Source organism: Nicotiana tomentosiformis, chromosome 6, assembly GCF_000390325.3.
Source record: "Nicotiana tomentosiformis chromosome 6, ASM39032v3, whole genome shotgun sequence".
NCBI lineage: Eukaryota > Viridiplantae > Streptophyta > Magnoliopsida > Solanales > Solanaceae > Nicotiana > Nicotiana tomentosiformis.
The window spans coordinates 81,606,096-81,620,557 of NC_090817.1; the positions used below are offsets into that span (position 1 = coordinate 81,606,096).

A 14,462-nucleotide genomic window follows, 5' to 3' on the forward strand; every position below is an offset into this window, starting at 1 on the left:
AAAACCTCCATAGCCAAACCATGAGAAATCACATTTCACCCAGCATTTAGTGATTCGAGTTTTGAATTTTTTTCCAGATTTCGTTCTATCTCTTCGTCTAATACTCCCTTCGTTCCAATTTATGTGAATCTGTTTGATTGGGCACGAAGTTTAAGAAAAAATGAAGACTTTTGAAATTTGTGGTCCTAAACAAGTCAAAAAGGAGTCTAGAGTATTTGTGTAGTTATAAAAGGTTCTCATTAAGGGTAGAATTGGAAGTTTAAGCTAATTTGTTTCTAAATTTAGAAAGGGGTCATTCTTTTGGAACGGACCAAAAAGAAAATAGGTTCACATAAGTTGGAACGGAGGAAGTAGTAATTTCTAGACGAAATTTTTGGATGTGAAAGTGCATTTTAGTGAAAGTGAATTTTCAAAATCATAGAATTTTTGTATTTTTTTTTGTACTTTTGTGAATCAATATCTGCGGGTTTTTTTTCTATGGATCGGAAGCATTGTGCGCGTAGATGGTGGCACCGTGCACAACATCATTCTTCAACCCAAGTAGGTGTTGAATCAGTTGCCTCAGCTATGTCCGGTCCTAGTTTATTTTTTGATTCTCCGTCTATGTTTAGTCCTAACCCTAGCAGTAGTCGTGTTGAAAATACAACTGAAAATGTAGAATTAGAGGGTGGAAAAAGCAACAATATTGATGCTTCGTCAGTCGATAGAACTCCTTACCAGGCATTACCCAAAATAAATTCTGAACTAGTCATAGCAGGTGTTGCGTTGAATGATAAGGGAAAAGCTAAAGTTGTTGAGGATTCTGAGTTAGGGGGAAGCCGGCGTGAATCCGTGCCTGAAACAGAGACTCAACCAATCAATGTTGATTGTAGTGATGGTTCTCAAGTAAAGAAGAAAAAAATTGGTGTGGCACCCAAGAAGGTAATTTTCTTTAAATTAGTATATGTGCTTTGAACATATAGTACATTGTTATTTTTTGATTTTCTGGTATGATTTTGTATTATATTATAATTATAGTTAGTTGTGTGAACTGGGAACGACCCCGTACAACTGTATACCCTGTTGGTATAGCTATATAATATATTGGTATCATATGTTTGTTGGAACCTCAGATGCGGGAACGACCCCATACAACTATATACCTTGTTAGTATAGTTATATACTATATTTGTATCATACCTTTTTACTGTATTAACTTCCTTTTATTGGTACGTTATGTGCTTTTTCTTTAATAATAGTAGTATAGTACAGTATCTTAAAATACTTTATTATATTAATATATGGTACACTATTTTTTTATTTTTTTCTTTATGCATGTATGTTATATAATAGTAGAATAGTCATATATAGTTGGCGGGTATTAACCAATAGAACTGTATAACTTGTTGGTATAATTATATGTCATATTGGTATCATATGGTAGTTGTAATATTTTTTGGTTGTTTTAGCTGCATTTTTAAGTGAATTCTATTTCTGAAATTATTTATATGATCATGTTTTGCATTGTTGGGATTCCCTTGTGCCTATGGACATAGAGTATGTGTTATGTAATAGTTTTTATAGTTATAGGTAGTTGTTGGAACAACTCCGTACAACTATATATCTTGTTAGTATAGCTATATACTATATTGGTATGTTGGTGTCATATGCTTTTGGATCCTTTTTTGGTTGTATTGGTTGCATTTAATTGGTACACTATTTGTTTTTGCTTTAATAATAGTAGTATCGTATAATATCTTGAAAGTACTTTATAACTACATACCTTTTTTATTTTTCTCTTTATGCATGCCTGTTCTGTAATAGTAGTATAGTCGTTTATAGTTGCCGGGAATTAGCCAGTAGAACTGTATACCCTATTGGTATAGTTATATGTCATGTTGGTATCATATGGTAGTTGTAACATTTTTGGTTGTTTTAGTTGCAATTTTAAGTGAATTATATTTCTGAAATTATTATATGAACATGTTTTACAGTGTTGGGATTTTCTTGTGCCTATGGACATAGATTATAAACCAAAGGTCGATTGAGATACCAACTGCAATGTCATTCATCTGTTGAAAGAGAATTTAATAAAGAAGCAACTTCGGATGTTTAAGAAAACACGCTTTGGATATCTTTTGGATCTGCTACCAGTTATTGTGCAGATTCGGGTTATGCACCATTTACTTATTAGAGAAGTACATCATGAGGTGAAAAATGAGATGCGGTTTGTAGTGAATGATTCTAGGTTGCGCTTTGGTTTGGGTGAATTTGCACTCGTTACTGGGCTGAAATGTAAGAGTAATACAAGTATAGAGAGCGTACCAGAAAATAGGTTGATTTCAAAATATTTTGGGACTGCATCTGTGACATTGGCCCAACTAGTAGACTGTTTTACGAAGAAGAAATGGGAGACAGATGATGATGCGTTGAAGATAGCAGTTCTTTATTTTGTGAACAACTTCTTACTTTCTCTGCTCAAACCAAAGGTTATTTCATGGTCTTACATTGACTTGGTTGAGTGCGGTAATTTTAATAATTATCCCTGGGGTATCGATGTTTATAATGCTACAACTGACTCGTGTTCCAACAAGTTTCAAGATAAGCCTTCTTTTTATAGACTCGGTGGCTTCCCGTTGGCTTTACAGATTTGGTTGTATGAATGCTGCCCAAGTTTGGATGGTCGCTTTGTTGATCATATTGGAAAAAAACTTCCACGAATTCTGAATTGGGTAGTCAAAGGTCAAATACAGAATGAGCGAGTTGCTTTGCGAATGTTTAGCTTGCAACGCGAACAGGTAATTTTCTCATATTTTTATTGCATCTTTTAATGTCTTGGTATAATAGTTTAGTCACAGGTAGTTGTAGCAATATCCCAGAGCAATGATATACTCTGTTGGTATACATATATACCATATTGGCATCATATTGTAATAGGGATCTTTTCTACTACTTATACTTTTATTGCTACTTATACTTTTAATTTTCTCATACTTTTATTGCATCTTTTAATGTTTTGGTACAATTGTTTAGTCACAGGTAGTTGTAGAAATATCCCAGCGCAATGATATACTCTCTTGGTATACATGTATACCATGTTGGTATCATATGGTTATAGGGATCTTTTATCTTTCCATGTTTTGTTATCATTTCTATTTCTATCTAGTGTCATTAATAATTGCAGCTAAAGAACATCACCCCAACTGATGCTAAGAAGCAACTATTTGATGTGCGTGATCTAAACTTTGAAATTGAAGTTTATTGCACTGACAGTCAACCTGATAGCTTTCAGGTTTATGGCACTCAATTGCCAAAGACACAAAGTATGCATCAAAGTACTGGAGGTGATTCCGAACCTACCAATGCTGAGGTAATGAAGGAGTTACAAGGTTTGAAACTTTTTGTAGAGACCAAGTTTGAGGAGTTGCTTGCAGCTATTCGCAGGCAATCAATGAAACCAAAGGGAAATTTAGTGGTATTGTTCTTTTATATAATATAATGCTATAGTATATTCTTCAAAGATGCAATATATGCTTATAAGATACTATTCCATTCTTTAATTTTAGTGCACATAGTATTCTTATAATATACATAATAATAAAATTATTATTTTCTCATTTTCAGCATAAGCAACATGATATTGATCCTTACTTTGGTGAGATGCACAATGATTATGACCAGTTTGAAAGGGGCGGCAGTGAGAATGATGTTGTCGTTATTGGAGATAGTACGCCCAAAGTGCCTTCTAGTATGTAAATCACAGATTTGGTTGTTTTATTTTTGCTGTTATTTTTTGAAAATAGTACTCTTGATTATACTTTTATATGGTTAGTATCTGATTTTTGTGGGGTTGGTCGAGAGGGTGGTTCCAGTGGTGTCAATGTGAAGAACGTCACAGCAAGGCATGGCGTAGTTATTGATGATTTGCATTCTGGTAAAATATTATATATGTAAAAAAATTATTCTTTTTAAATTTATTTAACTTTATGTATTTGTGCGTTCACTAACCTTTTTTAACTTTTTTCAGCCCCCTTTGTAAATAAGCATGATCTTGGCTTGGATTCTAACTTTGAACTATCTGCATATGCAATTGATCAAATCATCGCCATTACACAACAAGCAAAATATAAGCAGCCATCTCATGATGTTAAAAAGTCTGGACCTACTCCGTTGCCATAAGGAATTGCAGCACAGACACGACCAGATGCTGTTATTAAGTCTAAAGCTCCTCATTTACTACAAAATACTACTCCACAGGGTACGATTGTTGATGTTACTAATTCTGAAGTTGGTATGTAAATGAGATATTTTTGAGAGTTTTTTATTTAAATAATGATGTTAATAATGCTTTTATGTGTTCAGCATCTCGGGTTGATGGTGTTGGTCAAGCGAATGTAGGTGGCGATAATGTGAATTTGCCTTCTGGTAACGTCTTCTATAAATAACTTTTTATTTTAAAAAAAAAAAAATTCTTAACTTGTATATTTGTTGATTCACTAGCTTTTTGTAATTTCAACTCCCTGTCGACACGAGGGTGATCTTGACTTAGATTCTGATTTTGAATATACTGATTCTCAACTTGATTTAATTGTTGTCATTACACAAGGAGGGAGACGTAATGTAAATCAGTCTGGAAATAAACTGACAACTCGTGATGTAAATAAGTCTAAACCTGATCAGTCGGTATCAAGAGCTGTTGTTTAGACACAAACAGATGTTGAAATAACTCCTACAGTTTTCACACGGAGAAGGCGCCCTGCAGTTGTAAAATAGTCGCCGTATAGGAATGACTAGCAATCTGGTGTTAGTACAGTTGGGGGATCCTCGAAGATTATCAAAGGAAGATTTTTATTTGTAAATGACATTTCAGTGGTTGTTGATTATAAGCTTACGACTGCATTCTTAAACTTTGTTGAAGCAGACATGCAATTGGGAGAGTGCGTATTCGTTTCCATGTACTTTTGTTTTCATGTTTTCTTAATTTTTGTTGATGTATTTCTTATCCATATCTTCTTTTATAGGAAATAGGGAAGTGTATTTACTTCGTGATCGAAAGTTGGTGTCACGACCCAAAATTCACGTGACTGTCACCCGACACACTACCCGACCCGAGCAAACCAAACCATGTGATGCACCCAAATCATATGCATAAAAATCAATTTAACTACGGAAGCTCTTTGAAAATCATATGCATTTTCAAGTTAAGTGATAAAATATTTTTCAATTCAAAATCACACATGATGTCTTTCATGTTAATAACAATGAGACTAAGTAAAATAAATATACTTTCATGTATTTCATGTACAACCCCGTTATTACAACCTTTCACAACTATCTATGGAGCCTTTATACTAAAGAATAGAACCAACGGTTGGAGTAGTTCCAACAAAATAAAATAAGGAAGAATATGATAGCTACCACGAAATGAAAGTGGTGCTTCATAATACCTTAGAAAGAGAGCCATCCTGGCCTGATCACATGCCATGTGTCATACATCATCCTGAAACATATAAAGTAAGCAGGGCCCTGGAGAGGGGCCCCTAAGGGCTGAGTACACCACAACGGTACTCAATAAGTGTCATAGACTCTCTCTACTTAAGTTGTTGGGACAAACTTTATAAAAATAATGCACCAATATTTGATATAAAATGATAAGAAATTTTATCAATTCACGACCCTTGTTATTTTAAATAACAACCAAGTGAAATATAACCCACAATATAAACTTTTAAAGTATTCACATCAATCCAAGATTTTGGATAAAATTATACAAAATCATTCCATTTGCTTTAAGTCATCGGAATCACTTTCGGCTCCTTAGGCCTAAACATAAGAAAATCATCCTTACCTTTCACTGGGAGTACTATACCATCACCGACATAAGAAGTTCAACTAGGTTATGTACCTAGCGGCAAGTATCATATACCCTACTTGCTCAGGTCGTCTCATCGTAGTGCCGTAAGAATCGACTCAGCCATGCTAATAATAGCACAAAATAGTACTCTCTCGAGGGAGAGCACTCTGTCATAGTCTATACCACAAAGTGACCATCTACGCCTACACCGGCACATGTAGTTTCATGACAACGCACACGATATATCCGAAGTCAATCTCGGTGAACACAAGTAACTCCCAAAATATTTGATACTTCAAAAATAGATTCATAGCATAGTAGCTTCAAATGATCTATTTTTATCAAATCGTAGCATTTATAGTAAATCCAAATCATTTGAACAAAATTTAAATAAATAACCTTTTACATGCTACAACCTTTAGCAATTTAACATCAATTTTTAAAAGATACCACAAGTGCTATTCTATTCATCAATTTTCAAAAAAAATACTTTCCATGAAAACTTATCTTTAGCTATCAAATATGTATACTCTTGTCAATACGTAAGTTTTGATAAAAACTTATAACATTTACCCTGAGTGTCATTCTGCCAACAAGGTTTAAAATAAAATTTCATAAAATGGCATGACACTACATATGCAACATAATGTTCTAGTACATGGAGACATCCGTACTTGTTTGTCCCCACACACACGAAAGCACATTTGCAAATAACTTAAGTATTAACTTGAAACATGCTTTTAGAGAAAGTCCCTCAAGAAGAGTAAGTTCTAATCAACCTACCTCGCTTTCGCTTTATTAACATTCACAATCTTTCAATCCTCCTCCATCATTCCAATATTGATTAAAATGCTCAACATCACTAACAAGTCGATATCTACAATTAGATTTCCTAATTACATCAAAATATAACCTAAGATATTGATCAACATCCATATATGGCTCACAAGTTGGCTACAAGCTTCCAACAACTCAAATCGCCAAATAGTTTTACATGCTAGACCATTCAACTTCATTCTTATGTTTTAATACCCATTCAAAGTCATTAATGATACTACATCAATTGTCCATTGCCATCAAGTTACTATTCATTATCTTCCATAATCAACACTTGCAAAATATATAATTTGGGTGATTACTTAGTTGATCACTTTCATCTTTTGCTAACAAATAGTTCCATAGATTCATTGTATTCATAAATTTCATCGCCAAGATTACCATTCATCTTCTCTCTTATTTTCTCAAAAGTACTATTCATGCCATGAACTAGAGTTTTATAATCCAATATTTCAACCATTAAAACTTGTAACAAATGCTTCAAATATTGCTAACTACTCATAATAAACGAGTTTGAAGCATTGAAATTACCTCTAGTAGATCAATCTTGAAAAATCACAAATTTGGTGATTTTTGTGTTCTTGAGGATTTGATGAAGAAATCTAGTATTTGGATGCAAGAATGATGTTAGAACTCATGTATATTGAGTAATAATCAACCCAAAACATTATTAACAACTTACTTTGGTTGATTGGACTTGATTTGAGCTCAAAATCGCCCCTTCACTTCAAGAACTCTAACCCCCAAAAACACAAAATACCCTCTTCCCCCGATTTTGTATTTATAAGCCCAGAATTTTGGGTTTCGGATGCGGCCCTGGATGCTTCGCATCCCCACTTCGCTCCTCTTTGAAGTTCGGATGCGGACTTGGACGCTATGGCAGCACTTCATTGCCAGCCTCTCTTTCGGACGCGGCCTCGGATACTTCGCATCCACAGGCTCCTCTGCCAGCCTTTGGTAATTTGGTCATAACTTCTTGTAGGAATGTCCAAATGACAAACGGTTTGAAGCGTTAGAAACTAGACTCGAAGATATTTCATTTTATAGGTTTTACATCACATAACCATTTATATATATATATATATATATATATATATATATATATACTCGTCCAAAGTTTGGTCTTGTGCGTACTCATTTGGAACTTTAGTCTATCATGTAATTTCCAACTTGACTTAGACTTAGGGCTCTCCTTAGACCCCACATCACCTATAATATACCTCGTACACTTATTATCATATCCAATTTATATCCATCATATTAATAGTCCTCGTCTACACACAAAATAATATAATTAGCGCACATTAACTTTTTTAATAGCGCTTAAGTATTTTAAAATTTTTTGGGGTGCTACAGTTGGACCCTTGTTTTGACTTTGAAGTTGAACAGATTGATGATAAGATGTTTTTTCACACATTAAACTATTCTGGCAGGCCACTGTCTAGTTCGGTATGTGTACGACTTTTTGTTTTTGTTTTTGTATTAGTTCATGCATATTGTTAGTGTTAGTCATGTTTTTTTCCTCTCTTTTTTGCAGCACTTGAATATTATATTCTACTATCTTAGGAAGAAGGCGAAATATGAAATTAATATACCAATCAAAGTCATAACTACAAATACTCTTTTTAATAACACCATTCAAAGGGTTTACATAGAATTTGTAAAAGGTGGGAAACAAGATCATTTGATTGATAGATCAGACGATATCATGGAGTACATTAAAGAATTTTGGATGTATTGCAACACTTCATGGCACCAGGTTGATCATGTCCTCTTTCCAATTAATTTGGCAGAAAAGTGGCATTGGATATTGGGTGTGTATCATTCCATAAGAGATGTTTTTATGTATATGACACTCTCTACGTAGTCGAAATCACAAAAAAGCTATTCAAAAGGTGGCAGAGGCATATGCTGTGTTGATACCACTGTTTCTAGTTAGCACTGAATTTTATAACCAAAGAAGTGACATTGTAGTAGAAAATGGGTTGCACTTGGGAAAGGACTTGACTGATCCATTTGAGATTGAACTGATTACAAATCTTCCAACACATCAAAATACGTAAGAATAGTTACCTTTTTTACTTTGTTTTCCTCATTCATATTAACATTTTTCACTACTAATTAATTTTTATATTCTATTCATTTGTTTTATTTCAGAGATTATGGAGTATATGTTGCATCCTTTGCTGAGTACATTATTGAAGGTCTTCCAATCCTTGTTGCCAATTTTGATGTGGATGGTCTTCGAGCTAGGTTTGGTATACTGCTGTGGCACTATGAGAGGAACAAGCAGTTGTATGGTGAATCAAGTGAATCTGAGGCTCCAGTAGTAACAAAAAACACTCGTGAAAAGAAGCGCAAGAAGTAGTATAGGTCTCTTTTTGCTTTTAGTTAATCGTAGCATGAAAACTTTGTAGGATTTTAATAGTTTTTAGGGAAGTATGGTATTTTGCATTATTAGATTGTAAAAACGCTAGCTTTTAAAAGTGTTTTCTAGGAATACAATTGTAATAGTACAATATGTTGCTATAACTATTTTAATGTTAGAATCTATCTTCAATTTGTTTTATTAGGCTTTTCTTAGGCTTCTTCAATAATGTTGTTGGTTTATTAGCAATGCCTTTCGGAGATAATTTTCTCAGCACTTGAAGTCAAGCCATTAGTGTAATTTAGGGCTGTTACAACAGCACTGTTAGTTCCTACTACTACTTTATAGTAGGAGGAGCACTGTTAGTTCGTTGTAATACAATAACATAAGTTATTTTTGTAGGTGTATTTTTTTTAAAGGGAGTTACGATGTTAAAAAAGAAGAACTATGTTGCTATTTAGTTGAAGAACAGGGCGACTATTGATTTGAATGAGAAGAAATATTTTTAGAAAGCGAATTGGTTTTGAATTTGTATTAAGAGCAGTTTTTAGTTGTAGTTGAATCTAAAAAACTTTGTGCAGCTTTTGCATTGCTGCACCGGTTGTATTCTGCAAAGACTTTGGTTCAGGTATATTAGTGCAGTAGAACTATATACCAATCAGGTATATAGATATACCATTAGGGTATCACATTGTTTGAGTACGTTTTTTTTCTGTAGCAACTAGGCAAAGTGTGCCAATTTTGTTGAGGAAGTATGTACAAATATTGTATTTTTTGGTGCACCACCTGTATTTCTGCACATATTTTGGTTTAGCTATATTAGTGCAATACAACTATATACCAATAAGGTATACAATATACCATTCGGGTATCATATTGTATTTGAGTACCTTTTTGTTATACTTCAATATTGACATGAGTTGCAAAGTGTGCCCATTTTGTTGAGGAAGTATGTACAAATGTTGCATTTGTTTGGTGGACCACTTGTATTTCTGCACATATTTTGGTTTAACCATATTAGTGCAATACAACTATATACCAATAAGGTATAAAAATATACCATTCGAGTATCACATTGTATTTGAGTACCTTTTTGTTATACTTCAATATTGACATGAGTTGCAAAGTGTGCCCATTTTATTAAGGAAGTATGTACAGATGTTGTATTTTTTTGGTGCACCACTTGTATTTCTACACATATTTTGGTTTAACCATATTAGTGCAATACAACTATATACCAATAAGGTATACAAATATACCATTCGGGTATCACATTGTATTTGAGTACCTTTTTCCCATGCAGTAACTGCAAGTAAATAGCTTCCAATTTGTTATACTTCAGTACTCACATGACCTGCAAAGCGTACCCATTTTGTTAACGATGTATGTACAGATGTTGCCTTTGGGGCACCGGTTCTATTTCTGCACATATTTTGATACCAATAAGGTATACAGATATACCAATAAGATATACAGATATATCACTTGGGTATCACATTATATTTTAGCGCCTTTTTTCCTGCAGTAACCAGATATAAATGCATCCCACTTTTATATTATCAAAAGCATTTAGATTAGTTAGTTAGTCTTAGGTTGAGTAACTAATTGAGGGACCTAAGTGTAGATAAAAGAACCTTAGGGTCCACATTAGTAGATGGGTGTGAAGGGCATGTGATTCTGGTATATAACAGTGCCCTTCTCCAATTCAGTTGTAACTTTTCATTTCAGAAGCTAAGAAATGCTCTCACTTCTCTCTAACCTTGCTCTTCATTTCTCTCTCTAGATTGTTGTAGATGCAGCCGTAGATTCTTTTGCATGTTGTGAAACTTAGTTCATAGAGTGTAGATTCAATAAATTGACATGGTATCAGAGCAACGATTGCTGTAATTGCATAGATCGGAACACTATAATTGCATAAATTCAAGCTCAATCATGGCGACGGATGAAATTGGACAATTACCTCACAATCACCCATTATTTCTTCGAGATTCAGATGCACCTGGAATAACATTGATCTCGTTAAAGCTCACAGGGCTAGAAAACTATGCTCTGTGGAGCAGAGCAATGAGGGTTGCACTATTAGTGAATAACAAGCTAGGGTTTATGGACGGTACATGTCTGAAAGGATCGTACAAAGGTGAATTGGCGACACGGTGGGAAAGATGCAATGCTGTTGTGGTTTTGTGGCTGAGTAGCACCATAGCAAGTGAATTGGTACCTAGCATCATGTATACTTCTAGTGCGAAGAAGGTATGAGATGAGTTTAAAGAGAGATTTGATAAGGATAATTTGACCAGGATCTATCAACTATGGGCTGAAATTGCAAGTCTAAAGCAATGAACTGAGTCTATTACCTCATATTTCTCAAAGATGAAAGATCTATGGGATGAATTCGACATTTTGGCACCATTGCCTTCTTGTGACTGTGAAGAATCGAGGCCCTATATCGAACATCTAGTGAGACAAGATTGCTGAAGTTCCTTATGGGACTCAATGAGAGCTATAGTCAAGTGAGAAGCAATGTATTGCAGAGAAGGTCAGTTTTATCAGTAAATCAAGCCTATGCAATAGTTATGCAAGAGGAGAGTCAAAGAGCACTAGGTGTTGTGGAACCAAATAAGGAACCACTGACAATGCTTGCTGGAAGGGGTCAAATGTTCAAAGGAAAGAAACCAGGGCTGATTTGCGAGCACTGTGGTTATAAAGGTCACCTGAAAGAGAATTGCTACAAAATAATAGGCTACCCTCCAGATTTCAAAAGCAAGAAGAAAGGGCAACTAGGTACATATAAACTTTTTGCTAATAATGCTAGCACATATGCATGTATTGAGACCAGAAATCAACCATAAGGAAATTATCTCACGGAAGAACAGTAAAAACATTTGATAAATTTGTTGGAGAAAACTTCACTAGGAGAAAAGAGTGCAGGGCCTTCAGAGTTAACAAGATCCTCGAACATGGCAGATATTATGTCATTGATGTCCAGTGTATCCAGTGTATATGTATATGACTGGATAATAGACTCGAGAGCATCACATCACATAACTTTCTGCAAAAATGTTTTCGATTCCATTAGACCTATAGAGGGACAAAGTAGTTATAGAGTGAAAACACCTACAAGAGATAAGTCTGAAATCACACATGCTGGAGAGGCTACAATTCTAGAAAATCAAAAAATTAAGAATGTCTTACATGTGCCAGACTTTAAGTTCAACTCGCTCCCAGTGTCCAAGTTGACTAGGGACCTATGTTGTTCTGCATATTTTTTTCCTGATTTTTGTGTCTTTCAGGGACTATTCAGTGGCAAGGTGCTAGGGATTGGTAAAGATGATAGTGGTATTTACATACTTAGTAGAGGAGATGTTGTTGCTGCTGGTTCATTTCACAGAGAAGGGGTGACCACCACATTGTGGCATCAAAGGCTAGGACATGCTTCTACAAATGCCATGCAACATTTGCCAGAGTTCAAGAATAAAGTGAAGCTAGAGATGCAAATACACTGTCAAATTTGCCCTTTAGCTAAATAAAATATACTGAGATTTCCTATTAGTAATAGTAGTTCAAGATGTGTGTTTCAATTAGTGCATGCTGATGTATGGGGCTCTTACAAAGTAGCAACCTATGATAGAAAATAATATTTCGTCACTCTGGTAGATGACTATAGTAGATATATTTGGACTTGTTTGCTGAAATCAAAATGTGAAGTCTTTATTGTGTTGAAATATTTCCTTTCTTTGATAAAAAAAATCAGTGTGGTACAATGGTTAAGACATTGAGAACAGACAATGGAACAGAATTTTTCAACAATCAGTGTAATGAGTTGTTCAATTCACTTGGGATTGTTCATCAAAGCAGTTGCCCATATACTCCACAACAGAATGGAGTTATAGAAAGGAAGCATAGGCACATCCTTGATGTGGCTAGAGCACTTAAGATTCAAAGTAACATGCCAATCAGATTCCGGGGAGAATGTATTAGGACAGCAGTGTACCTAATCAATAAGATACCTACAAAGGTCTTAAACAAAAGATCTCCTTATGAATTGCTATATGGTAAACAACCAAGGATAGATCATTTAAGAGTGTTTGGTTGTTTGTGTTATACCAGTACCCTATCTAGAGGAGATAAATTTGCCCTTAGAGCAAGAAGGGCAGTAATGATAAGGTACTGAGAGACACAAAAATGATACAAACTATTTGATTTAGAATCTAACATTTTCTTTGTCAACAGGGATGTAAACTTTAGAGAAGATGTCTTTCCTTTTCAAAGTGAAGAAGCTTGTCAGGAGGATTTGTTCACTCTTGATACAGTAGACATGACCATTAGTCAACCAAGAGAAGATGCTGATAATGCCCCTGCTACAACCTAGGAAGACTTCAGCAATACCAGTATGGATGAAGAGGCAGTTCCTGCTATCCTACCTCAACATAGTCACACAACAACATACTCATCAGATGCAGACTTGGATGAGTCAACATGAGCAAATGTAGATATGCCAAATGCATTAGAAGATGTTATAGCTGAATTTCAAGCAGCTGTGGATGAAACTGGAGCAGGTTTGCAAGAGCAACAAGCAGCAGATCAACATTTGCAGCCATTTGAACCCGTTGACAATGTAGAATCCTCCATAGTTAGGAAATCCACCAGAGGCACAAAACCTGCAATTTGGCTCAAAGACTATGTTACTAGATGGAAACCATCATGACACAATGCCTATCTAATCTCTCATTATGTCAATTACACACATTTGCCACAGCACTACCAATCATATCTCACTAATTTTTCTGCACTTACATAACCAAAGACTTTCTATGAAGCCTCTACAGATAAGAGATGGATTAAAGCTATGCAGGAATAAATCAGGCACTTGAAGCTAATAAAACTTGGGAGATAGTAGAGTTGTCACCAGGGAAGAAAGCAATTGGCTCAAAGTGGGTATACAAAATCAAATATAAAGCAAATGGTGAGATTGAAAGGCTCAAGGCACATTTAGTGGCCAAGGGTTATACACAATAGGAAGGTCTTAACTACCATGAAACATTTTCACTTGTTGCAAAAATGGTCACAATGAGGACTGTGATCAGCGTTGCAGCCTCTAAGGGTTAGAAGCTATTCCAAATGGATGTGAACAATGCATTTCTACAGGATGATCTTTATGAGGAGGTGTATATGACTTTGCCACAAAGATTCCATGGGCAGGGGGAGTCTCAGGTTTGCAAGTTACTCAAATCTCTTTATGGACTCAAGCAGGCATCAAGGCATTGGAATATAAAGTTGACTACTGCTCTTACTAAGGCAGGATACCTACAAAGTGCCTATGATCATTCCTTGTTCACAAAGAAGTCAGGAATGGACATAGTAATCATCTTAGTATATGTGGATGACTTGATGATTACTGGAAGCAACAATGATATGATAGATGAA

General features: G+C 35.0%; 1 protein-coding gene across 1 annotated transcript; it reads left to right on the forward strand.

The window, feature by feature from the left end:
* The first annotated feature begins 477 nt into the window (after positions 1-477).
* Positions 478-9,038, forward strand: LOC138894292 (uncharacterized). The gene is made up of 13 exons (XM_070178980.1): positions 478-921; positions 2,145-2,777; positions 3,164-3,454; positions 3,604-3,727; positions 3,812-3,913; positions 4,007-4,125; positions 4,237-4,270; positions 4,342-4,409; positions 4,480-4,662; positions 8,027-8,119; positions 8,208-8,404; positions 8,538-8,729; positions 8,828-9,038. Exons 1-13 carry the CDS (start codon positions 478-480, stop codon positions 9,036-9,038), a joined length of 2,691 nt encoding a protein of 896 aa, XP_070035081.1.
* Positions 9,039-14,462: the final 5,424 nt, after the last annotated feature.

What these genes read in the sequence shown, in the direction of transcription:
- LOC138894292 (XM_070178980.1), top strand. Translation starts at nt 478, where the DNA reads ATGGATCGGAAGCATTGTGCGCGTAGATGGTGGCACCGTGCACAACAT. An exon ending in ATAAGCAGCCATCTCATGAT is followed by an intron (nt 4,126 to 4,236) that starts GTTAAAAAGTCT and finishes ACTACTCCACAG; the next exon opens with GGTACGATTGTTGATGTTAC. An exon ending in CTTCCAACACATCAAAATAC is followed by an intron (nt 8,730 to 8,827) that starts GTAAGAATAGTT and finishes GTTTTATTTCAG; the next exon opens with AGATTATGGAGTATATGTTG.